The 26,516-nt window shown below is 54.9% G+C and overlaps 1 protein-coding gene across 1 annotated transcript in view; it reads left to right on the top strand.

Moving 5' to 3' along the window:
- The window catches only part of VEGFA (vascular endothelial growth factor A), a 44,222-nt gene that overhangs the window by 11,214 nt on the left and 6,492 nt on the right, over nt 1–26,516 (top strand). The window contains exons 2-7 of the mRNA XM_012773277.2: nt 16,798–16,946; nt 17,043–17,914; nt 20,891–20,942; nt 23,948–24,147; nt 24,925–25,001; nt 25,362–25,391. Coding sequence (XP_012628731.2) covers nt 16,798–16,946; nt 17,043–17,914; nt 20,891–20,942; nt 23,948–24,147; nt 24,925–25,001; nt 25,362–25,391 — 1,380 coding nt within the window. The remainder of the gene's footprint in view (nt 1–16,797; nt 16,947–17,042; nt 17,915–20,890; nt 20,943–23,947; nt 24,148–24,924; nt 25,002–25,361; nt 25,392–26,516) is intronic.

Raw genomic sequence — 26,516 nt, 5'->3', positions numbered from 1 at the left:
TCTGATTTTTTAAATTTTTGCTGTCACATTTGATTTTTCAAGACCTCTTTCTTGTTCTCTGTTTTTTATTTTTATTTATTTATTTATTTATTTTTTTAGAATTAGGTTCACTAGGGTAGTTCTCTGTTTTTTAAAAAACACTATTCTGCTTTTGTTTCATCTTTGCAATATTTTTTCTTATTCTCAGGATATGATGATAACATTGTTATTCTTAAGTTTTCTTATTGCTATGTAGACTCAGCTTCCTCCAAGTCACTTTTTTGTGTTTGTTTTGGCCTCTGTCTTTCGTGTTAGAAGCTTTCCTCAGATATCTCATAATCCTCAGTTGTTTGCTTATTTTTAGGTGTGGAGATATGAAAAGCTAGTTGGAAGCTGTGTGTGTGTGTGTGTGTGTGTGTATGTGTGTGTGTGTGTGTGTGTCTATGTATGTGTGTGTGTGGATTGCAATCTGTGAGCGTTACACTAGGGTGACCTGGCCAGGACATTTTACTGTGAAGCTTCCTATGTTAGTGTCTTTGGGTCTTTTTATCCTTTCAGGTTGGTGAGATTACAAAGGCCAGTGTTCTGGAATTCAAAGGGAAAAGGGCTGGGGTCTCAACATCTACCAGGTGAACATTTTCAATAAGGTACTCACCCTGTCTTCCTCTTACCAGGGAATAAACCTCCAGTCTTTGGCCTGGCTGTGTGGGATAGGGGAGGGATCTGAGGCACTGACTGCTTTTTTCTTTTTTGAGACAGAGTCTCGCTCTGTTGCCAGGGCTAGAGTGCCATGGCATGATCATAGCTCACTGCAACCTCAAACTCCTGGGCTCAAGTGATCCTCCTGCCTCAGCCTCCTGAGTGGCTGGGATTATAGGCAGGTGCCACCATGCCTGGCTGCGCTTTCTATTTTTTGTAGAGATGGGGTCTTGCTATGTTATTCAGGCTGGTCTCAAACTCCTGGCCTCAAGTGATCCTCTTGCCTTGGCCTCCCAAAGTGCTAGGATTATAGATATGAGCCACTGTAACTGGCCTAAAGGCTTTTTTAATTTTTTAGAGTGGGAGTCTCTCTATGTTGCCCAGGCTGGAGTGCAGTGACTTTTCACAGGTGCGATCACAGCTCACAGCAGCTGCACAGGCTCAAGGGATCCTCCTGCCTCAGCCACCTGAGTAGCAGCTGGGAAGGCAGGTGTGTGTCACCGTGTTTGGCTACCAGAGGCTTTTATTATTACCAATTCCATGTGATCATACTGAAAGAATAGACTAGGTATGCTCTGGTTTACTGTGCTATTTCCACCCCCCAGCACAAGGCACGGTATGTAAGGAAGTATCAATAAATATTTACTAAATTTATGAATCAACAACATGAGCTACCTTCAGAGCCTTTATCACATTAAATAACATTTCTCAGTGGTGCCAAGACTTCATCTTTTGGAACTAAACAGTATGTGGAAAAAACCAAAAGTTGTTTAGTGCCCAGATGGGTGACCTAGAAGAATGAGCAAACTAAGTAGGTAATAGTGGAACCTTTTTTTTTTTTTTTTTTTTGTCCAAAACAAGGTGTGGCATAAATTAAGAGATTGATATCCTTATTTGGTGTATAATGAAGTCTGAGGTCAATTCATAAAAAGAAGTAAAGTTCAAAAATGTTTTGAGTAAATTTGGTTTTGTTGGCCTAGGTGTATAGGGTCTACTTTTCAAATGTATGGGATTTTGCAGGTAATTTGGAAGAAAACGGTGTGTGATTTGGGGAAAGCCATTTACATTGCAGAATTTTGCAACTTCCCTCTCAGAAAAAATAAAGTTGAACCAGATGGGCTCTCATTACCTTCTTAGCCATGGCGTTTCATGATTCTAAGTCTCTGGGGGGCCAGGGTGTGACCAAGAGGGACAGGGACATGCATCCTGGGAGACAGGAGGGAAGGGGCACTGGGAGAAGCAGCTGAGCAGCAGCCAGAGTGGGGTCAGGCATCAGGGCATGTCTGCCAGGCTTGAAATGACAGCACCCACAGCCCCAAATGTTCCCTGTTCTCGCCCCATGCTAGTCACTGTGCTTCACACATGGCCTAGTTAGTTTCTTACCTCTGAAACCGCCTTCTGTACAAATCAATAATGGGGCACAAGGCAAGAACTGTGGTAAGGGCCCAGCTAAAAATAATGGATAGGCCTAGCTAAAAATGATGGTAATAATTAGTAACTGTCCCCCATTTGCTTCCCTATAATTACCACTCTGAAGCCATGCAGCTGGTGGTCATAAAGATCCTTACCTTCTCCCCACAGCTGGTGTTCATAAAGATTCTTAACTTTCTCCATAGATAACATCACTTTTTTGAAACCTAAAGGTAGTTTTTGACATATCTTTCAGGCCCCACATTCCAGTGGATTGGTTGACCTACCCAATGGACCATGGGCCCATTCCAAGAAACCTACTCAACTGAGGTTGTGACCCCAGGGACTGGAACAGTGCAAGAAGATGATTTCTGCACCCCTATCATTTTGCCCCAAATAACAAGCCTAATTGCCTAATCCCTTGCCTGCCAAACTATCCTTAAAGATCCCATCCCCCAAAATCTCGGGGAGGCAGATTTGATAAATCTCTCCCATCTCCCTGCATAGCGCCATGCAGAATAAAACCCTTTCTGGGCCTTGTAAACCCTACTGTCTCAGCACATTGGCTTCCTCCGGGGCAACGGGCATTTGAACCTGGTTGGGCAGCAACACCATGACCCTATGGGCTTGGCGGTCTCATTATTCTCATTTTCTAGGTAAGGACACTGAGTCACAGAGAGAGGAATGTAATGTGGCTGTTCCAAGTCAGCTTAGTCCCAGAGTGGAAAAGGATGATGGCAGAGGAGAATGGAGGCCCAAAAAGGAAACATTTCCCATGACAAATGTTCACTATAGCAGCTGGGGATTCACAGGGGTATATGTGAAAACCAGTGAGTGGTTTTCTGGTAGTTTCTTCATGTAATAATATTGCTAACTGGCCAACTTTGTCCATTTAGTTATCACAAAGTTGCTAAATTGTTGATCCACAAATGGAGATCCTATAGACAGTTAAAATAGAACTAGAATCAACAGGAGCATTCTGGGAATTGAGCAAGTTAAGTGATTTTTCTGACGCATTCTGATCTGAGTACTTTTTCAACCTGTTTTTAAAAAATATATATTATGACCTTCAGTCAACCCCGTTTAATGAAAATGTTTTAAAACTCCAGCGAGTAAGGCAAGGCCATGTGGATGTCTCTTCCTGTAATGACCGACGCTCTGGCCTCGTTCTGAGCAGTGTGTGATGGGACCCGAACCCCAACAGTGTATGGTGGGACTTGAACCCCTGATTTGAAATCTTGAAAGCATTTGTCTGAAGTTCTGATATCTGCTTGCTTTATTGTTATTTCCTTCTTTGAGCACAGAAAGGAAATTCTGGGTTGTCAATGGTTCATTCTTTTATTCAAGACGTAGTGGGTGAGGTGCCGATTTTGGAGCCAGATAGACTTGAATTTATTTTATTTTATTTTATTTTTTTGAGACAGTCTTACTCTGTTGCCCAGGCTAGAATGCCATGGTGTCAGCCTAGCTCACAGCAACCTCAAACTCCTGGGCTCAGGCGATCCTCCTGCCTCAGCCTCCCAAGTAGCTGGGACTACAGGCATGCACCACCATGCCCGGCTAATTTTTTCTATATATCTTTAGTTGGCCAATTAATTTCTTTCTATTTTTAGTAGAGACGGGGTCTCACTCTTGCTCAGGCTGGTTTTGAACTCCTGACCTTGAGCAATCTGCCCGCCTCGGCCTCCCAGAGTGCTAGAATTACAGGCGTGAGCCACCATGCCTGGCCTAGACTTGAGTTTAAATCCCAGCTCTGTCTCTTATTTGCTGTATGACTTCGCCAAGTTACCTAAACTCCCCAAGCCTTAGGTTTACACTTACAATCTACTTCACAGGGTTATTTTGGGGATTAATAAGATAATATGAGGCATGTAGTGGGCATGTGATCAAAAGCAGTATTTATCATTATCATTGTTATTCATAGAGTCGACATGTGGACGTTTATACCTGCAGGCCTGTGTTAGTCCTTAGTAGGAGGCTGGACATACAGATCATTGAAAAATACAGTCCCCCTGTGACTGTGCTTGCATGCATAGTCCTTCACAAGGTTAAGTACATCAGATAGCAATTTGAGGCTGGCTTGAGAGGTGCAGATAACTTGTGTTGTAGGAGTTTTGGGGATACTGCTGAGAAGTGGTCCAAAGACCTTCATGCGTCAAGAGGTGAATCTTCATGGCTGGAGGCGCATAGACCAGGAGGAAGAAATGAGCAACGTGCGTTCAGGGCTGTCAGAAGACTTGCCTAGCTGGAGTGGGATGGATGTGTAGGGAGGCAGGAAAAAATAAGGCTGCAAGGTCAGGTGGGGCCACACACCATAATATTATTAATAATAATGGGAATAGCAACCCCCATTTATTTGGCTCCTATTGTGTGCAGCCCAGGTGCTTATGCTACACCCGTTCTCTATATTACCTCATTCAGTCCTCACAAGGACACTGTGGTATAAGTATTATTACAGTTTCTCTAAGAAATTGAGGCTCAGAGAGGTTGGGTAACTTGCTCAAGGACACACAGCTAGAAATGCACAGATCCACAATTTGAATGCACAAATAGAAACACACTGACACAGACAGACACACACACAGGGGTCCAGGCTCAGGCAACAGGCAGTTGTCTCTCTCTGCTCATCTGTTGCTCCCCTCCCCTCTAGTTGAGTTAGGTGCTAGTTCTTTCCTTTGAGGGATCCACGGTGATAAAGTATCCCCACTCCTCACACTGGCTCTATGGCTCTAGACCCCAGGACAGGCTCCCAGAGGGCAGCCCTGCACTTGCATGACCCTGAGAGAGTGAGCACTTCCTCTCTCCTTAGGTTTTGTGCTCGCTTGGCTGTCTCGCGAGCCTCTCTCTAGCTCTGACACTGCTTTGGGGTGGGGGCGGGGTGCTCTGCACCTGTGCTGTGGGGGCCAAGAAGGCTCTTCCTCTTCAGAGGTCAGGCAGACATTCCTGGGGCTCAAGCCACTGCTCTCCTTTCTGTCCCCAGATGAACAGTGAGGCGAGGCCCAGTCTCAGATGATCTTTCTACTGCTCCAAACCACTCTTCTTCAGGGGCCCCTAGTCCAGCCTCCCTCTCTGTCCCTGCAGCCAGAGTGGGGTCAGGCATCAGGGCATGGTGGCTTCCAGCATGGTGGCTCCTTCCCAGGGGCCAGGGGCCTGTGCAGAGCCACCTGCCTGTGCCCCAGGGGCTTGGAAGTCCAGCGCTGCTCTCCCACACCCTCTAGAGGCTTGGGGTGGCACTGGGTGAGTGCCTGGGAGGGGTGCCGACTGAGGAGGGGGCTCCGGGCTGCCAGAGGATGTCCAGAAGACGCGTGCAGTCAGGAATCAGCTACATCTGAAGCCTGCCGCCGGAAGGTGCCCAGCAAGGTTGTTGTGTTTGCTCAGATAGAAGTGGGTTCGAGGCCCCCCACCCCTGTCTGGGTGGGAGAGTCTCACCTCCTGTGGCCAGAGAAGGAGCTCCCTAGCCTGCACCCAGCCAGCCTAGCGGACAGCCCCTCTCCACGGCCTACCTTCCTCCTGGGCAGCTCCAGGGAGGCTGCCCCCGCCAGCCTCGGGGAGTGAGTACGGCTGTGGCCTTGTCCTCAGAGAGCCAGGAATCCCTGAGGAGCTTTAGGGCAGGAGAGGAGGAGGTGCGAGGCGTGTGTCCCAGGGTGGCTTAAAGCTTTCTGGGCTGGAAGGTGGGATGCGGAGACCCGGGCCTCAGAGGGAAGTGGGACGGGCAGACCCAGCTTCTTCATAATTCACACGCGTAAGCTCATCTGCACAACGCCACCCGTCTGCTCACCTGGCCCCCACCAAGGTCACAGGCCTCACCTCAACTTGTCCCATGATTCCACTGACCTGTGTGGGAAGGGGCCTGGCCTCATTCTCTTGCTCATCTTTCTCCTTCCTTGGTCCTTATGGCAGCAAAAAGGAAGATGGATAGACGAGAAGAGGGACTCCCTTCCTGAGTCCCCAACCATTGGTCCCCAACCATTCTGGCACCAGGTACCGTTTTCATGGGAGACAGTTTTTCCATGGACTGGGGAGGCGGGGGGGGGGTAGTTTTGGAATGATTCCAGCACATTACATTTACTGTGCACTTAATTTCTACTATTATTACATTGTAACATATAATGACGTAATTATACAGCTCACCATAGGTTTGGGGACCCCTGCGGAAACCCAAAGATTCCTGAGTTGGGGGCAGAGAAGGAGGCGCTGTGGAATGAATCACAGAATGATTCCACCTGCCCAGGGGCCAGGCCAGGAGTAGAGCATGGCGGGCCCCTGGCTCATGGGCAGCCTTGCCAGCTGCCCTGGCACATGGCTGGGGGTCCACCCAGGGGAAAAGCAGGAGTGGCCTGGGCCACCCGGCAGTCTGGGGGAAGGAAGCTCCCTGCTCCCCAATATCTTTGCCCTGCAGTCACCCCCACCTTCTCCTCCCCAGTGCCTGGGGCGCAGGCTACATGCATGTCATCTCTCTTTCTCGAACAGTGGCTTTGGGCTTGCCTGCCCAAGCTGATGTCGCAGAGACCCTAGGCCCTGTCCCAAGGAGGCTCTGCAGTCCTTGGGGCTGGGGTATGCAGAGCAGAGAGCCCTGGGCTGGGGCTCCCCCTCATCCCCTCCCTCCAGGAAAGGGTCTTTCTCGGCATTTCCCACAAACACTTGCTGTGCCACTTGACAGCCTTCTCATTCCATTCTCTGCGCCCCGCTCTCTGCCGCACCACACCCCTGCCACATTCTTTCCCCACTTCAGCTCCCAGCTCAGAGGCAGGGCACCTGCCCACAACCTCTCCCAAAGGGGGGGCCGGGAGCTGCCATGCTGTCTCGCCTTCTCCTTTGTCTCTCTTTCCTTTCCCCTACTCCCTGGCATTTCATTCAGGCCCGGAATGGACCTGAAAGCCTCTAGATAAACATCCTGCTGCTATCATCCCTCAAATCCTCTAGACAAGATGAGTTTGCTGGGCTCTGCTTATCTGACTTAAATTCTTCTTGCTGCAATCCCAGCTGTTTCGGTTGGTGGCAACAAGCAAATTCAGACTGCTGCTTTTCTCTGCTTTCCCCGAGCCGTACCTGAGTAATCTTTATGACATCTCTGAAAGATGCTCCTGGGACTGTGCTCCCTTGTCTTCTCTCCATCTGTTGCTGTCAGCCAGGCCACGGGCTGGAACACCCTCAGCTCTCACCTTACGGCTTCTTCCCCGTCCCCTACGGCCATGCACTGGGGGCTCTCGCAGGGCTTTTGCAATCCGCGCGGCCCTTCCACCCGTGGGGGCGGACACAGCGGCAGAGACGGGCAGTGCCTTGCTGCAGGTCACACAGCAAGGCAGTGACACTGCCCACTTTTGAACCCAAGTGTCCTGACCCCCAGCCACTGCCCCACACATGGCAATACGGGGAACTGCTGGGGAAGTAGCAGTGCTTAATGGCAGGACTTTAGAGACACTGTTTGTCTGAGGGGCTTTCAAGGTAACTCCAGTGGTGGTATCAGGAGAGGATGCTCAGAGGACACCCAGCCTCTCTGCAACCTTGGTGGAGAGGCCACTGTGACCCAGGTCGGCTTGCCTGGGACAGCTGGGTTTCTGGGAACACTCCTCTTTTCTGTGGGGCCCTGTTGTGGGTGGTGGTGGTAGAGACGGGGCTTATTTGTTTGTACATGTGTGTATACATGTGGTTAATTAGTCCCTGGGCCTTCAGCCTGGAGAGCTGGAGAGCCGTGGAGAGGCAGGAGGTCAGCGGCTGAGTGCTGGGGAGGCCTAGGCAGAGGGGAGCAGCAGCGCCCTCCCCGGCCCCGGCTATGGTCAGCGGTGGTGGAGGGCAGGCTCACCGTGCCCATCTCTGTCCTCTCGAAAGCCTAAGGTCACCCCAGGGGATTGGGGAGGGGACTTGGTGCCCTCATTGTATTTGCTGCTCTCTCTGGAGTTGCCGTGTGACTCCCCTGGCACCCAGAGGGCAGGAGTGTGTCCCATGTCCTCAGAAAGTTCCCTTCTGAAAGTTTTCCCTTAGTTCCTGGAGGGCTAGTGGGAACTGGGGAGGTGTGAAGAATGTCTCTTCTCCTAGCTTGTCGCCCCTGCCCAGGCTCGCTCCCCGACAGCGAATGGGAAGTGGGGAGCAGTCACCTTCCCAGGGGCTCTGGGAAGCTGAGGCTTCTACCCGGCACAGAGGAACACTTAGGCAATAGGACTGGCCCAGGAGGCCCCCTGGAACAATGGGGCGCAGCAGAAAGGAGGGAGAGAGCAGGAGGCGAGGAGGGGTGAAGACATCCAAGGAAAGAGAGAGAAAGAAGGGAAAGGAAAGTGTTCTGATTACTCATAACTGTCCATGATCTGGGAACTTGGGGTTGGGATTTCAGCCCAGGGCTGGGGCTGGCATTTTCAAGAGTGGCTGGAGTCCACCACCATGGGTCCACCACCCTAGGCCTGGGGGCTGGGATGGAGGGCCTGCTGAGGAACCTGCTATGTTGGGTGGGCTACACTTTTCTATGGAGAGTAGGAGGGAGTCCTGTCCTCATCTTTGCAAGAGCGGAGGAGATATGGAAACTAGCAGACCGGGGCCCCAGACAGGCCTCACTCTCAGCTGGGAGCCGCACATTCCAACCTAGAGCTGAGAGTAGACTGGGCAGGGCGGACATTCAGCTGGTATGCCCTGGAATGGCCATCTGATTGGCATATAGCTTGGTCCAGCCCCTGAGTATCCCCTCAGTAGATTGGGCAGGCCTCTCTGGCCATCCTGGTAACTTCCTTGATCCCCTGGACCTTCCCACAATCCAGAAATGAAGAGGTTTATGCCACCAGCTCTATGTGAACTGTGCCCAGGCCATAATAGGCATTAAAGGTTTTGGCCATCAGCCTGGGCTCAGGGTGTGGGGGCGGGGGCTGGTACTCCACAGCTGGAGCTGCCCAGTACCAGGTCCTGGGACTTAGGGAAGCTGCCAGCAGGCACAGCAGCTCTGAGTGTGCCCTGCCTCTCTTCTCCGGAAGCTTCCAGCTGTGTTCTGGAAGGAGATGGGTCTGGGTGAGTGGGCTAGCATGCAGAGAGATGTGGGCAGGACCATCTCTCCAGGGGACCCCACTGGGGCATGGTTCACACCAGCTGTGCCATCTGTAGGACAATGCCTGGAGTGAGGGGTTGCTGAGTCCCTGTAGAGGGGAAGGAGGGACAGACAACAGATTTCTGAGCCTAGCTGCTGACACACTCCAATGCACAGGGCACCTGGTTCCAGCACCCCTCCCTGGCACCGCCTAGCTCCCCAGCCAGCCAGGGCACAAGCCCTTTGTATCCCAAAGGTGCATGGTTCAGTGCTGGGCCCCAATTAAGTGACTGAGTGGCCCTTGGAGAGGTAGACAGAGCACCAGGCTGTGAGTTGAGAAATCAGAGTTTAGGGCTGGCCTCTATGCATGGCTTTAGGCTACTCTGGGCCTCGTCCTGCTCCTCTGGCCAGGGAAGGGCATTTCAAACTTCTTTAGCAGTGCAACCTTTTCATCAAATGAAATTCCAAGTGAAACACTAATAAACGAAGCAGAGAAATCCGGGTATGCTGTTTGCCCACTCCCACACCCTCCTTCCACCTACACTATCTCCGAGGATCCCCAGTCCTCCCAGGGACACAGTCTGATGTCCTCCTGACACACATATCCTTTGATGCATTGTCTGCTTCACCAGTTATCCAAAGGGTATCAGGCCAGGATGATCCTGGAAGCTGAGAAGAGGTGTCCCCAACCCCCATGCCCTGCCTTGCACTTCTGGGTCTGGGAAGGCAAGCAGGATGGTGTGGGTGACCCTCTTAGGGGGACAATCATTAACTGGCTTTATCTTTGTGAACCATCCTGGGGGGCCCAGGTCATGGCCCAGGCTTCCGGCCCAGTCCCAGGGGGCCGCTGGGGGGAAGGGGCCCTTCTTGCTGGGAGGTGGGGGCACTTTGGGTCCCTGCCTCTTTTTTTTCTGGGACTTCCCCGAAGGAACCCACATTGCAGCCAACTCAGTGACAGCCTGGTGACATAGTTGCTCCAAAGAAAAGCTAAAGCAGGAACAAAGCCAACATCCCCCCACCCCTAGTCATCTTTGGCATGTGTTGTGTGATTTCTTTCTTTTTCTTTTTTTTTTCTTTTTTCTTTTTTTTTTTTTTACTGAGAGGGTGGGGTAAACCCATTTCCCTATTCCTTTCTGTTTGGCTTTAGTGAGATGACAGTGGGTCTGCATTCTCTTAGAGTTTGCTCACTAAGGGGGGTAGGAACAGGAGAAAGGGAAGGGAAGTAATATTTATGTGGTAGCTACTCTAGGCCAGAAGCTCAGCTTATATTTGCTGCCTACATATCTCCCCGCAACCCTGAGAGGTAAGAACCACAGCCCACATTTTACAGATGAGGAAACTGAGGCTCAGATAGATGAGGTGACTTGTTCACAGGCTCACAGCGTGGAAGCGAGGACCCAGCCTGTCTGGGTTTTCCCACTATGCCTGTGCTGGTGGAGGGGAGGGCAGGAGCGGGTGGGGGCTGAGGCTTTCTACCACCAGGGCTCCCTAAGCCAGTGTCTTTCCAAGAAGGACAGAGATTCTGGCCTCCCTGGTGACAAAGGAAGTAGTTCCGTACCTGATGGGATTTGAGGGGTTCCCAGGAACTGCATGTCCGCTCTACCACATGGCTCTGGGCCCCAGATTTCACCATTAATGTTGGATTTCTTTGAGTTAAGCCTTGCCCTCTCCAAGAGCCTTTGGAAATACATAGTCCCCTGGGAGATGTGACATTTGGTACCAGTGATCTCATTTGGAGTGTTTGATGGAGCTGTTACAGCCTCACAGAGCCTCAGAGATTAGGGAGTGCAGCCTCATGCTCTACCTAGAAGAATGAGGTCCAGAGAGAGGGACAGCCTTGGACAAAGTCACACAGCGCACAGTAGACTCTGGACTGTTTTGCCCGGCGCTGTTTCCAGGTCTCCGCACGTCTGTGAACAGGCAGACGGGAGGGCTCTGGGTACCTGGTGGGAACAGGAGGGAGTAAAGCTGGAGAAAACATCTTTTTGCTTTCTGCCCTGTCCCAGCTGAGTGGCCCTGTGCTCGTCATAGGCTGGTGTCCTCTGCCCTCTTCCCCGTTCCCCTGGGACAAACAACAGTGGCACTCAGTGTATGAGCTGGACCTGCCTCTAGTGTCTGCTTGTTTGTTTAAATTCTCCAGCAGGGGCATACTGTCCCAGAGGGCGGGGAAAGCAGCGTGAAGCTCACCCCCTGAGGGAGCAGCATTGTCCCTATGGGCTTTGGCAGGGAATGTTTCCAAAGAAGCCCTAATCCCCTGCCCTACCTGGCCTCAAAGTCTCTATCACTCCGAGAAGCTCTGAGAGGGCTCAGTGTGAGCCATCGGAGCCCTCCAGGCCACCTTCCCCCACTTGTCGTCTATCCCCACTCCACTTAGTAGGCTAAACTCATGTTCTTCCATCAAGACCCAACTCAAGTGTCACCTCCTCCAGGAAGCCTTCCTTACTCCCAGCAACTATGTGCCTCCTCTAGAGAATTCCTATATTTGGTTTGCTCCTCCGGTTCTTCTCCAGAGAGGAAGCCCCTTCCACATTGTTGTAACCACAGGGCCAGCCCAAAGCAGGGCTCACAGGCTGAGTTTAATAATTGCTTGCGGAAAAAAAATCAAACAACTCTATCAAAAAGTGGGCAAAGGACATGAACAGAAACTTTTCAAAGGAAGACAGAATAATGGCCAACACCCATATGAAAAAATGCTCAATATCTCTAATCTTCACGGAAATACAAATCAAAACCACAATGAGATATTACTTATTTCCAGTGAGAATGGCCTTTATCAAAAAGTACCAAAATAATAAATGTTGGCGTGGATGTGGAGAGATAGGAACACTCCTATGCTGTTGGTGGATCTGCAAACTAGTGCAACCTCTGTGGAAAGCAATATGGAGATACTTAAAGAGATACAGGTCAGGCAAGGTGGTTCACACCTATAATTTCTAGCTCTCTGGGAGGCTGAGGCAGGCGAATTGCTCGAGGTCAGGAGTTCGAAACCAGCCTGAGCAAGAGCAAGACCCTGTCTCTACTATAATAGAAATAAATTAATTGGCCAACTAATATATATAGAAAAAATTAGCCAGGCATGGTGGCACATGCCTGTAGTACCAGCTACTCAGGAGGGTGAGGCAGAAGGATTGCTTGAGCCTAGGAATTCGAGGCTGCTGTGAGCTAGGCTGATGCCACGGCACTCACTCTAGCCTGGGCAACAAAGCGAGACTGGGGGGGGGGTGCAAGGGCAACATATATTACCTAAACATTTGTATGCAGGGGATTATGGGGATAATATGCAGGAATAAATGCCCCATGCCACCTCCTGCAGGAAGCCCTTCTTGATGCCCAGCTAGTTTGGCTGCTTTGCTTCTGTACCTTTGTTAGTACTTTGTGCCAATCCCAGGGCCTCTTTCTCATCTTACCTTCTAGGGCAAAAGCAGTATGCACATTTTTCTTTGTTAAGCAACTCTCCAAAGCAGGTATTCTGCCTATTTTGTAGGAGAGGGGAGCTGAGGCTCGGGGTGGGGGGAAGGAGCGAGTAACCTGCCTAAGGCCACCTAAAGAGTGCAGTATGTATGCCTCTAGCACCCCAGGAGGCAGAGCTAGGAGAGCAATTTGGGTCCATTTGGATCCAAAGCCCCTACAGGTGTCCCTGTACCTCCTGTAAAATCAGCATAGAGCCTGGTGCCTGTAAGATCTTGGAAAATATACACAAACTGGAACTAAGATCAGCTCTCAGGCAGGGCCCCGGTCAAGAAATAACTTTGGGACCTTAGCTGTTACCACTTCTTCCCAGCAGAGGGACTCCCTCTAAGACTGGGTTGGGGTGAGGGATGTGCACAGGGCAGCAGTGGCCATGATGGGGGTCAGACTTTGAGAGCAAAGATCGGGGTGTCAGGAAGTGGGCATGCCTGGGGCTGCTGGGAGACAGCCTAGTGTTAGGGGATTAAACTGGGGCCCAGAAAGTAGAGGCAGAGACATGGCTGATGGGGCCTGGGGTGGCGAGGGTAGGTGTGCTTCCCCGGACAGTGACTGCCGTGCCCTCTCTTCTTCCGGCTCCTCTTCCCTTTCCCTGACTGCACCCTCTGGGCGAGTTTACCTCCCTGGCTTTCTCCGCCCCAATCTTTTTATCAACTGACCATCATTCCCTACCATCACCCCAAGTCAAACCTCCAGATCCAACTGGGGCTGTGATGTTGGCATCGAAAAAAAGAGGCCCTCCTTGCTTTCTCTTTCTCTTTTTGTTGCTTTGATGCAAAGACCTAGCAATAGAGAATCTACACCTAGCGACAGAGAGAGCAAAGAGAAGGAGAGAGATTGATTGACACCCAGAGCCAGAGACAGGGAATTGAGGGAACCAATCCGATTTGCTCCTTCAATTGGACAAGGTTGTATCCTGCCCTTCCTGCGGATCAGAGCCCCGCTAGGCACCGGGGTCTGGGGTGGAGCGAGGGAGCAGATTCCCCTCCATCACAGCGAAACCACCTGGAGAAATGTGTGGGCAAAGCAAGCCCTGGCGACCCTCTCCTCTCCCTGCCCCCTCCTCAGGCGTTCTGCCCCTTCATCCATGGGCCTCCAGATTAACCGTCCTCACTCACGCAGGTGAGAGCTACCCTGAACATTGGAGGCAACAGGGGAGGTGCAGAATGTCAGGACAAAGTACAACTATTGTATCGTGGGCCATCACTACTTCCTTTGTCTGGGGCCTCTGCAGGCTCCTGGCTGCCTTTCACACTCTTTCCCACCCCTACCCTGTCGTTCGCTCCCCTCCCCCTCACCTGAAACACCTTCCTCTTCCTTCTTGGCTCCTTCTCAACATCTTCTATCAGAGCCACAGGCTGTGGCCACTCCAGTCCTGAGGTGGGGAGACCCCCCCAAATGGGGCTGAGGTTGCTCCTCGACTGGGAGCCAGCATAGTCTCTGCTCCACCCCCCACCAATATGCTGAGTGATGTTGGACCCGTGTGTGCCCTCTCTGGGCCTGTGGAGGAGTTTCTGGGGAGACAGCCTGCTCTAACACCCCGTGCCCTGCATCGACCTGAGGAGAGAGGATAAGTGGAATCAGTTTTTTCCAGGGGATTAAGCCTATGGGAAGGGAAGGTGCTACAGAGACACAATATGGTCTTACTATTGTTGCCTTGTGCTTCTTTTTTCCCCTTTCTGGAAGACCCAGGTGACTTGAACTTTTAATTTGCTGACAATATGGACATTGGCAGGATCCATGGAATGTACATCTGTGAAAGCTAGTAACACCACACCAGGGGATGGAACCCCTAATCTGCGTTACTATCAGGTTGTATCTCCAAAATGAAGGGTAGAGGTGGGACTATCCCCACCTTAGTGAAGATTTCTCAAAACCCCCTTGGGCCAGGTTGCAACCCTGGCCCTACAGAAAGGGAATTCTGTACCTTCATTCCCCTGGGCAAAGCTCGCAGGGAGAAATTCAAATAGGTTATTATAACATGCCTTGCTGTGGACCACCATGTGGGATGGTTGGCTTGGGGGAGGCCTGGGGCCACGCAGTGGCATTTGATGGCTATCCCTCCTTGGAACCCCTCCAGCTTCCTCCTAACTTCGAGGATTTTACTAAGACACGATTTTCAGGTTCATTGTCTCTTTAGGGGCTGAAGAAGGTTGAGAAGCACAGGGGTGCAGGGGAGGGGGCCAAAGTGAACCCTTGGTGCCTGCAGCCTCTGTCCTGTCCCAGGGTAGGCATAAAGGAGGGGGTCGCTGCCAAGGTCCCCACAGCCTGTGCTCCTGGGGTGCTAGAGGCATACATGGAGGAAGTTGAGTGACTTCCCTTCTATTTTCCACTCAGTAGCTTGGACATAGAGCCCAGGTGAGGAGGTCTGGGAGAGGGCTCTCAGCCAGCAAATAAACATTCACTAACTGTAAAAAGATCTTGTCCATGCTTCTGGGGAGCCTGCCAGGTGGTGGAGAGAGGACGGCAGCGGTAAGATGGAAAGGGTAGGATGGGGTGGGTGGGAGCCAGCCCCTGTCCTCACAGGGGCCTCGGGACACCACCCTGATGGAATTGGACAGCACTATGTGCTGAGGCACGGGGCTGGCTGAGTAATCCTCTTGGAGTGTTTTGGTCAAATTGGGGGAAATTTCTGGGCTCCCATTCTCAGCCCAGGCCTTCAGAGAGGCTATCTCAGCACCAGGCCATGCCCTGGCCAGATCTGGCCAGATAATGAGACTGAGTGGTCTCTCTCTTCCCACAGGTATCAGAACTCCTCTTCGTTCCCTGGGGGAGTCTGGGAACAGCTGGGTCAGAGCCCATCTAGGAATTCTTCCAGGCTGGTTCCTATATACAAAGGTGGGATGGGATAGGGGGCTTTGAGGAGCACTTAGGGAAGACATGGGGAGTCAGAGGAAAAAGGGGGCTTTGCAGGAAGGAAAGGGACTTGGGGAGAAGGGAGAAGCTGCAAGCTTGGAGAAGTAGCCAAGGGATCCTGAGGGAAAGGGGGGACTGAGGAGAACCCCTAATTCTGTACAGAAGATGAGCTATGAGCCTGGGCTGGGGCTGATAGAAGCCTTGGCCCCCAGCCTGGTGGGAGCTCTGGGCAGCTGGCCTACAGATTTTCCTTCGTGCTGGTGGGTAGATTTGAATCATCACTCCTGCCCTGGTCTCCATCCACCCCCAGCAGCCCCCTGGCCTCAGTTCCCTGGCAACATCTGGGGGGGAGGGCCCCAGGAACAAGGGCCTCTGTCTGCCCAGCTGCCTCTCCCTTTGGGTTCTGCCAGACTCCACAGTGCATACGTGGGCTCCAACAGGTCCTCTTTCCTCTCGGTCACTGAATAACCCCAGAACTACACGTCTTCCCTTTCTCAGCTCCACACACTTAGTGCCAAATTCCTCTTGACAGGGAAGCCTCCCTGGACACTTCCCAAGAGATCCCAGTCACTCCAGCCTGTTGGCAGCAGCTCACTTTGATGTCTGCAGGCCAGATGAGGGTTCCAGAATGGCGCATGGTCCAGATGGACACATTGTCTCCCCTGCGCCCAGCCCAAGGCTCTCTGCACATGGGACCATTCCAGTCCCAAACATGCAACTGTTTGGGAGGTCAGAAATGGGGGGTTCAAGAGCAACCCCCCCCTCTTCCCAAGGCCCGTTCGTTCTTGAGCCAGAGCCGGGGTGTGCAGACAGTAGTCACTAGGGGGCGCTCGGCCACCACAGGGAAGCTGGGTGAACTTGCGAGAGCAGCGTGTGCGAGAGTGAGGACGTGTGTCACTGTGTGTGCGTGCATGCGTGTGTGTCGGGGTTGAGGGCGGTGGAGGGGTGGAAGGGCAGGGGCTACCCCGGGATTCCCGTAGATCTGTGTGCCCCTCGCCCCACTCTTCCCTGTCCGGCTCCCCGCCCTGCCCCCACCCGTCCAATATCCCCCCAAAGAGGGAATCGCTCTCAGACCCTGTCCGCACATAACCTCACTTTCCCGCTCCCTCCTCCCTCCATACCCCGCAGGCGTATGTGTCTCTGGGCAGAGTTTCGGGGGGCGATGGGTGATTTGCAGGCTGCGGACCTTGGTGGGGGTCGAGCTTTCCCTCCGCCGTGGCGCGCTGGGGGCCCAGGCCTCCCCGGCCGAGGCAGAGCCCGCAGCCCCGGTCGCCCGCACAGGGCCGGAGGCGCAGGGCAGAGGCTCAGCGCTGGCCCCGCCCAGGAGGGCGGGCCGGGGGCGGGGCCCTGGCGGGGCGGGGCCAGGCCTTTTTTTTTTTTAGTCGGCTGGTGTCGGTGGAGATCGCCGAGCCGTGGGGCAGCCGGGCTGTGCGGAGGCCGCGGCGCAGGGGCAAGCGGAGCCGGCGGCAGCGGCGCTCTGTCGCGAGACGCAGCGGCGAGGCGGACCGTCCAGCGGACTCACCCGCCAGCGGTCTCACGCTGGAATTTGATATCCATCTGCCCGGGGTTAATTCCCCTCCTTTTTTCTTAAACATTTTTTAAAAACTGCATTGCTTCCCGTTTTAATTTATTTTTGCTTCCTATTCCCTGTTCGGGGAAGATTGCTCCTTTACTCCCCCAGATCACTCTGGATTTTGGAAACCGGCAGAGAGCAGAGAGGTAGCGAGAGCTCCAGGGAGAAGTCGAGGAAGAGAGAGAGACGGGGTCAGAGAGAGCGCACGGGAGAACGAGCCGCGAGAGGGACGGGGCAAAGTGAGTGACCTGCTTTTGGGGGTGACCGCCGGAGCGCAGCGTGAGCCCTCCCCCTCGGGATCCCGCAAGCGACCAGCGGCGCTGACGGACAGACAGACAGACACCGCCCCCAGCCCCAGCGCCCACCTCCTCCCCGGCCGGCGGCCGACGGTGGACGCGGCAGCGAGCCGCGGGCAGGAGCCGGAGCCCGCGCCCGGAGGCGGCGTGGAGGGGATCGGGGCTCGCGGCGTTGCACTGAAACTTTTCGTCCAACTTCTGGGCTGTTCTCGCTCCGGAGCAGACGTGGTCCGCGCCAGGGGAGCCGGGCTGAGCGGAGCGGAGCGAAGTGCTAGCTCGGGCCGGGAGGAACCGCAGCCGGAGGAAGCGGAGGAGGAAGAAGAGAAGGAAGAGGAGAGGGGCCCGCGGTGGCGACTCGGCGCTCGGAAGCCGGGCTCATGGACCGGTGAGGCGGCGGTGTGCGCAGACAGTGCTTCAGCCGCGCGCGCGCCCCAGGCCCTGGCCCGGGCCTCGGCTCCCGGAGGAAGAGGAGCCCGCCAACGCGCGGAGGAGAGCGGGCCGTCCCGCAGCCCGAGCCGGAGAGGGAGCGCAAGCCGCGCCGGCCCGAGTCCGGCCTCCGAAACCATGAACTTTTTCCTCTCTTGGGTGCATTGGAGCCTTGCCTTGCTGCTCTACCTCCACCATGCCAAGGTAAGCGGCCGTGCCCGCCTGGGGCCGCGGGCCGCTGCGAGCGCCTCTCCCGGCTGGGGACGTGCGTGCGAGCGCGCGCGTGGGGGCTCCATGCCCCACGCGGGTCCATGGGCACCAGGAGCGCTGCATCCCCCTCTGTCGTCGTACGTGTAGGGGGAGGGGGCGCGCGCTAGGTGGGAGGGCACCAGGATAGAGTCTCACCGCCCACGCGGGCCCTGCCCACCCACCAGAGTCACCGCACGTACGATCTGGGCCGACCAGCGGAGGGCGGGAGCCAGAGGAGGAGGCCGAGGGGGCTGGGCTTGCGCTGCGGCTGGAGGCTGAAGTTTGCTCCCGGCCGCTGGTCCCCAACGAACTGGAAGTCGGGGCAGCGGGGGCGGGAGCCAGAGCCCCGCGGGCAGCGGGGTGCTCGGACCTTGGACCAGGGGAGGGCGGAGAGCATGGAGGGGGGCAGGGCGCAGGCAAGACAGGGGGCTTGCTGTCACTGCCACTCGGTCTCTTCGGCCTTAGCTGCGAGTTTGGGAAAAGTTTTGGGGTGGATCGCTGCAGGGACCCCCCTCCCTGCCGGGCCACCTGCGCCGCACCACCCCCGCCCGTCCCCGCTCGCGTCCCGCTCGGTGCCCGCCCTCCCCCTCCCGGCCGGGCGCGCGCGGCGCGGAGCCGATTACATCAGCTCGGGCCTGGCCGGCCGCGTGTTCCCGGAGCCGCGGCTGCCGGAGCCCAGAGCCCAGTGCTACGAGCGGCGCCCCTCCCCCCGCCGGCCCTCCGCGGGAAGGTGACCTCTCGAGGTAGCCCCAGCCCGGGGACCCGGCGGAGAACCGTCCCTACCCCTTCCCACCGTCCCCAGCCCTTACCCTTGCTCTGTGCTAGGAGGAATTTCCTGACCCCCGTTCCCTTTCCCCATTTCTTCCCTAGCATGGAGAGAAGCCCCTGCTACCCCTTTATTTTTTACTGCTCTTTGCTGAGAAGATCTATCTAACCCCTCCCCAGCCCCAGAGTCCAGGGAAAGGATGGTCGCTGTCAGAAGTCAGGGCCCACCCTGATGCTTTGTCGAGACTACCGAAAGTCCCGACTTGGTGACAGTGTGCTTCCCTCCCCAGCCTAAGAGTTCCCAGTGAGCTGTGCTCTGGCTTTTATGGGGGGTGGGTGAAGGCAGGGTTTAAAGAGTGTCATCAGCCCACTTTACCCTTTTGGAGAAATGGTTTGCAATCTGCTGTGACATGGGCAGCGTGGGAATAGCCCTTCCTGAACCTCTGGAAGGAGCTCCTGCCAGCCTCGCACACACACTTTGTTCTGGTGAAGAGCAGGTGGTTTTTGGAACTCCAAACTTGCCCACTCAACTTGCGTCTTAAAGCCACCTAAAGGGTCCTTTTCTGCTCCCCCTTACACCTTCCCTCAGCCAGAGTCCCCTTTGGAGAGGAGAGAGAAGGAAAGACACAGACAAGGGGTCCCTGTTACCACCAGGAGTTCCTCAGACCCTGGCACAAAGGCCTTGGCTTCAGGCCTCCAAGTAGGGAGGAGGGGCAGGAGTGGCTGCCTGGCCACACTGTGACCTTCAGAGGCCCCCAGAGAAGGGCACCTGGCCCCTCCCTGCCTAGAACCACCCTTCTGGTGCCCCCTGGCCTTGGAGGGGATATGAAGTTTCTGTCCCCTTTTCTTGTTGGAGCCCAGGAGGATGGGAGGGTGCAGGGAGAATGTTGGCTGGGAGAAATGGGGGTTGCTGTGGGTGTGGGTGAGGGGCTGAGGTGCAGAACCAGGGGGTCCTTCGGGGAGCTGCAGCAGGAGGCTCTCCAGCTGGGAGCCTGGGATCTTCCCTTGAGAGGGGCTTCCTCTGCCCTTGGCTCTGGGGGCAAGGCTGGAGGACCTGGGTGGGGTGAATTTTGGGTGTGTGGGAAGGAGAGAGAGAGAGACAGTGGGACTCCCTCCAGGCGGGTCCCGGGGTTCTGTGGGCTCCGCAAGAGGAGCGGGTGAGGTGGGGAGTCGGTGGGAACCAGAAACCCCAGGACGGGCTAGGAGAGGCTTTGCCAGCTTGGTGCTGTCAGGTCCACATGGCTGCGTGTGTTGACCTTCAGGCCTTCTGGGGAGGGAGGACCGATCTGTGGGGGTAGGGAGGGTTGGGGGAGGCTTCAGGTCTAGGGTAGTGCAGGGGCCCCCTAGGGGCTGGGCATTGCTAAGGCATGAAGAGCTTCTGTGGTGGCATTTGAGGAAGGTGCCCAGGTGAGAGGAGCTTGGGAACCCCTCATTCTGGAAGGGAGAAGAAACCAGGGGAAAAGGTGGGCGTGGGAAGCTGGCCAGGCTTTGGAAATCTATTCAGGCTCTGGGGAGATTTGTGCAGGGAGGGAAATGGGGCTCTCTCCTGCCCCAGAATTTCCTCCTATGTTTTTCCCCTTTAAGCAACCTGTGGGTTTGCTGGATATTCCTGAGGACTGGGAGAGTTTGGATGGGGGAGGGTGGTTGGCACCCTTTGGTCCTCTGCACCCCCTCCCTCTCCAACACCAGCTCACCCTGGTATTTGTCATGTCAGCAGGAGAAGGTCACCATGTTGTTTTTCTCGCCCCCAGTCCTTCCTTCCTGCCCCAGTCCAAATTTGTCCTCCTATTTGACCTTAATACTTACCCATGGCTTTGGACCAGGAAATCAAGGGGGTAGTGAGAGCAAGGAGAGGGAAACATGGGGAAGGGACAGGGGACCTGGACAGTGCAGCCTTCTGGTGTTTTCCTCCTGCATTTTGAGCCTCCACCTCCCAACATCTGGTTAGTCTTTAACTTCCTCGGGTTCAGCATCGGAGTGGTCCAGGAGTGGTGGGCATGCTCTGTGCCCGTGGGGACGCCTGGCTGTGCCCTCTTCCAAACTCAGAGGGCTTGGAGAAGCCAGAGGCTGTGGGCTGGGAGGGAAGCAAGGAGGGAGGAGGGGCTGGGTGGCTGGGCCTTTGTGCCCCTGCCCCTGCCCACACCTCGCTCTTTGTTCTGTCCTCAGTGGTCCCAGGCTGCGCCCACGACAGAAGGAGAGCACACTACCCATAGTGAAGGTGAGTCTCCCTGGTTTTTGGATGGGGGGCCCTGTCCCCTCAGGGGATGGATGGGAGGCCTGATTCCTTTTCCACAGCTGTGGGGAGAGGGGAAGGGGGAAGGGGTACAGCTATATGAAGACCAAGAAAGAGGTGGGTACCATGAGGTTAACCTTTCAGTTTCTTGATGACTCTCTTCTCTATTTGGGTCCCTGCTAGAAACAGATCTTGTCTTTTTCTTCTGCTCTTTTCAGTAAAATTTTATTTGGAGGGGGAGCCTTGAGCACAGAGCAGGAAGACAGTGTTCAGGGATCCCAGATGTTGGGGGAGGTGTCCCCTGTCCGCCCCTGGTATTGGGGAGGATGGCTGTTCAGCGGCAATTCCTACATAGCCATATCCCACCTGTGGGGTCTGTGACCCCTCCCTCGTGAGCTGAGGTGCAGAGGGCCCCGCCTACTGGGATCTCCCCTCCTTGTCTCAGCTTGCATTCCTTTGGGGGTGGAGAAAGCCCGAGTGGACTCGGTTTGGGTGCCGTGAACTTCCCTCCCAGGCCAGCAGAGGGCTGGTTGTAGCTCCCAGGCGCCCCGCCCCCTGCCCAACCGGGAGTCTGCCTGCCTTTTGTTCCGCTGTGGTTTGGAGCAGAGATCCTCCCATTTCTCTGGGGACCTCTGGCTCTCCCCACCGCCCAATGTGGCCTATGCTCCAGTTCGATGCCACTCCCCCAGCTCTCCACCTCTTCGGAGGGAAGGCCCTGGGGTCTTCCTCCAGGCGAGTTTCCTTGACCTAAATCCCACGTGTGGCCGTGGTGGGTAGCAGCCAGGGGTAGTGATGCCCAGCCAGCCAGTTCTGCCTCCTCCTTCCCTACCCCAGGAGCTCTTTCCTTGGCCCAGGGCCTGGCTTTCCAGCCACTGACAGGCCCCTTGCTCCCAGGGTGCCACCCACCCCCTTCGGCCTCCCAGTGGTCTCTGTGGTCTGGGAAAGGCAAGACAAATGGTCTTTGTTTGCTGGAGAAAAGGTTGTCTGCGATAAATAAGGAAAACCACGAAAGCCTGATGTTGGAGTGTGTGTGTGCTCCTTGTGCAACAGGAGGCCAGCTCTCCTCGCAGGCAGCCGCTGGGACACGAGGTGCCAGCGAAGTTGCCCCCCTGCCCCTCCCATAGGCCTTGCACATTCCAGGGGCAAGCTTTTCAGAGAAATCCCCAACCCGGGTCTTGGACAGACCTTTCTGCTATCCCCTCCTGGGTGGGGCCACAAGCTTGGGCTACCTCTGTCCCAATGTGATGAAGGATCAGTTCAAAAATTCTTGATTAGTCATCTTTAGTGTAGACCTGCCTTAAAAATCGATTCTTTTCAGACTTCCTGGTCTCATTTACTCTTTCTGACAATGTTTTACCTTTACCCTCTGGGGTTAGCGTAGGATTCTGTGCCTGTCTGTCGTCTGGTTAGAAGTGGAGAGCTTGGGGAAGGTGAGGGACTGGCCTGGCTGACCCTAATGTTCTTTATGTTGTCACACCTGTGGGCTTCTCCCCACCTCCAACCTATTGTATACATACCCCAGCTCATCTTCCTTTATTCTTCTGGAAACAAAGCTTGCGGGGAAGAGTGATGGGGAGGCTCAGCTATAGTCTGGGTTGGTGAAGATCCAAACTTTGCATTACCCGGGCTGAGAAAAGGGCACTTGTTCTCAGCGCTGGAAATGGAAGACAAAACCCCACGTTTCAGTCTCTGTTTCCATCTTTAGAGGCGAGCCCAGCCCACTTACACTGATGAGCGGAGCCGGAGGCCCCCAGAAGGGAAGGACTGGCCCAAGGTCACACTGAGTTATGGCCAGAGCCTGGGCCTCCTGGCTGGCTGAGTGTGAATTCTTCCCTCTGTGTAGGGGAACCCATTTCAGCGACAGGACTGCTATGTGGTGGTAGCAGGGTATGATAGGGAGTGGCAGGCTGGGCCACGATTTGGAGGAGTCACACTGGAGTCCTGCATTTATTTATTCTCAAGGGCCCCGCCCCTGTGGCCCAGAATTACCCCTTCATGCTTCGATGCACCCCAGGCTTCACGGCCAGCCTGGGAAACTGTCTTTACCCTGGTCTCCCTCCAGATCAGCTTCTAGAAATGCTCTGTGGCTGCAGTGGCAGCACTGTTTTTTCCATGATGCAAGCAGTTTGCCCTCTTGGGCGGGGTTATCGGTGGCTGGCAGGGCCTGCGAAACGTGCCCGCCCACTGCCACCTGCTGGTTCCTGGCGGACCCAGCCCCCCTGTGCTGATGCCCACCACCTCCTCAGCCCAGCTCTGGGGAGGAAGGCTGGCAGGTGGCAAGGTGCCTCCTGAAGCTTCTCTGTTTTTGCGTGACATAGGTTTGGGAAGGCTTTGGTGTCAGAGCTGATTCTAACGCTACCACTTACTAGCTGTGTGGCCTTGGGACAAGTCGCTTAGCCTCTCTGAGCCTCCAGTGACCCATCTGCAAAATGTTAGTATCTGATAGTACCATGTGGAGAATATTGTGTGAGATGGTAACTGTGGACTACTGTACACAGTGCCAGCATGTAGTAAGTGCTCAATAAATGTTGGTGTGGTTGACGTTATGGCTGGCTGAGGGGAGGTTGTAGGAAAATGGAGATGAGCTTGGCAAGGCTGGCTGTTCCTCCTTTCAGGGGAAGCTTAGAGCACCCTCAACATGTGTACCCACGCTCAGACTATCCTCTGGCATCAAGGTTGACCCAGGAATTGGCTCAGCTGTCACAGTGAGGCCGAGGGATCAGATGTTGGAGGCCATCTCCCTTGGAACTTGACAGCATCATGTAATCTTTGGAATAAAAACAGACCTTCATCAGTGTTGATGTTGGAAGGCTTAGGGAAGTGCTTCCAACACAGCAGGAGGGACTTAAGTTAGATTTTTAGAAGGACTTGCCTGATAGTGGGTACTTCTCACGGAGTTCCCGAGGAGTGGCTTCACAGAGCCGGGTAGAGATAGGGGCTAGACAGCTTTCCTATCCCCCGCTGGGCTCACATGCCGCCCGTCCATGCAGAGGTGATGAAGTTCCTGGACGTCTACCGGCGCAGCTACTGCCACCCGATGGAGGTCCTGGTGGACATCTTCCAGGAGTACCCTGACGAGATCGAGTTCCTCTTCAAGCCGTCCTGTGTCCCCGTGATTCGATGTGCAGGTTGCTGCAATGACGAGGGCCTGGAGTGTGTGCCCACTGAGGAGCACAACGTCACTTTGCAGGTGGGCGCCCCTGGGGAGCGGGGGCAGGGGGGCGTAGGGAGGGCATGGATTTTGGGAACCAGTGGTCCTGGGCCATTTCCTGGGAAGCTCTTTCGAGGAGGAGCTAGACTTGCCTTGTCCAGCTTCTGCCTCCGAGTCGGACAGGGAGAGGTGTGGTGGGGTCTTGCCTTCTATGGAGAAGATGTTTGCATTTCCTGGGACGTCGGTGCTCTGACCACCTGCTCCTCCTCCTGGACCTTTGTCACCTGGGCTCAGGAGGGGGCTGATGTCTGTGAGCCCCTCTCCTCTCTTGGAGAGAGCTCTGAGGGCTCCCTCTGTGGGAGCCCTGTGTGGGGAGCTGAATGAGAAAAGCCAGTCTTCTGGTGCCACCTGGTGAGGGGCACATCTCAGCCTAGACAGGGCAGAGGGAGCTGTGAGGCACAGCGAGGGGGTGGCTGTCGGGTAGCTACTAGGGACCAGGGTGAGGTCTAGAAGGCATGGAAGAAGGGGAGGGGATGGGGAGTGGTGAGAACCCAGGATTTGAATTCCCAGCCTGGCCAACCCTTGCAGCCATGTCTGCCCTCAAGTGGAGCAGGGACTCCTTGAGGCCAGCAGGGTTGGGGGAACTGGGGTGGTCCCAAGGCTCTTTCCTGCTAGAGCTCCTGGTCCACCCCACCTCCACCACCCACCCCTGCTCTGTAGAACCCCTGGGTGCTGAGTGGCAGGAGCCCCAGGGGTGTCCCATCTGGGTATGGCTGGCTGGGTCACTAACCTCTGATCTGCTTCCTTCCCCTCCAGATTATGCGGATCAAACCTCACCAAGGCCAGCACATCGGAGAGATGAGCTTCATACATCACGACAAATGTGAATGCAGGTGAGGATGGAGTCTTGGATTTAGTCAGCAAACAGCTGCAGGCCCTGAGCTGTGCCAGGGCGAAGCATGTTGCCCTTGTTAGCCCATGTCCACCTTGCAGCTCTGTGGCTTTGGGCATTTTATAGCAATGTGCCTCAGTTTCCACATCTGTAAAATGGGCACAATATTAAATGGGCATGTACTTCATAGCATTGTTGTAAGGATTAAGCAAGTCATTGTTTATAAAGGCATTATTAAAACAGTGTTGCTACATCATAAATACTACGTTGAGTTTTTCCTACTATTATTACTATTATCCCTAGCATTATCACCACCATTTTAACTCTGTTTTTTTCTCTTCTCTCTCCCTACCCATTGCAGACCAAAGAAAGAGAGAGCAAAGCAAGAAAAGTAAGTGGCCCTGACTTTAGCACTTCTTTCTCTCTTTGGCCGGTTGTCTTGGTTTGGGGCTCTCGGCTTCCTCTGTCGGGGGATCGGATGGACTCAGCAGGTCAGGGAGTTGGTCTTGTGGAGAACTTGTGGCAGCAGCCGTGGAATGGAGCCAACTGCAGGATTCTGGCTCCGGGGTTAGTGAGAAAACCTAGCTGGGAGGCTCGCAGTTCCTTTGGAAGAAGCAATGCCTCCCAGGTCTCCAGATCATTCCCAGCCAGGACTTGCTGTCTTGTTGTGTCAGGGAGCAATGGGGCACTGGCTCCCTGGCTGGCTGTAGGGCACCCACGGTGGGGAGAGGAGGCAGGTGGCAGAGAGGCCAGCTTTTGTGCGTCAGAGGAAACGGCCTCTTTCGATGGCTACCGTGGTGCTGAGATTGGATTTGGGGCCAGCTGAGGGTTTTCTGGGTGCGTGCCCCTCAGGAGGAGTAGGGCAGGCAGCGGGCACGCAGCCCTCTGGGCCAGGGAGGAAGAGTTGAATGTTGGGCATTTTCAGAGGCTGCCAGGTGCTCAGCATGGAGGGTCGAGGCAGGATGGGGTGAGGGGCAAGGTCTGGGGGCAGCAGGCCTTCAAGACAGAGTGAGCAGCTAGCACCGGGGACAGGCCTGTAGGGAAAGAGACTGAGAGAGAGCACTTGTGTCCTACCCTCCCATCCCGTCTGCCCCCACTGCCCTGGGGACACTGAAGTCCCCTCGGCCTCAACCCCTTGCCTCTTCCCTAAGCCCCAGCTTCCAGAGTGTGAGTATGCGAAGACCCTCCTCCTTCCATCCTTACGGTGCCTTCTCCTGGGGAGGAGCAAACTTGTCCTCTCTGGTCCCTTCTCCTTTCCTTTCTTCCCTGTGACAGACATTCCGAGGAGGTGTGTTCTCTTGGGCCTGGCAGGCATGGAAGTGCTGGTTCCCCGTTTCCCCAAATGCCTGCTTCGCCCATGGGGAGCGCGGGGGGCTCGCCTGGGCTCGGAAGAGAGTCTGGTGAGATGGTGTAGCAGGCTGTGACAGGCCAAGCACCGCCCAGGCCCCTCCTCCCCAGCCCTCCCTAACTCCCACCCCACCCTACTGCCTGCCTGGGGCTCCAGGACACCCAGCCC

The sequence above is a fragment of the Microcebus murinus genome, chromosome 5 (genome assembly GCF_040939455.1).
Source record: "Microcebus murinus isolate Inina chromosome 5, M.murinus_Inina_mat1.0, whole genome shotgun sequence".
Taxonomy (NCBI): Eukaryota; Metazoa; Chordata; class Mammalia; order Primates; family Cheirogaleidae; genus Microcebus; species Microcebus murinus.
Note: the sequence above shows the minus strand (reverse complement) of the source record. Positions and strands in the feature narration are given on the sequence as shown.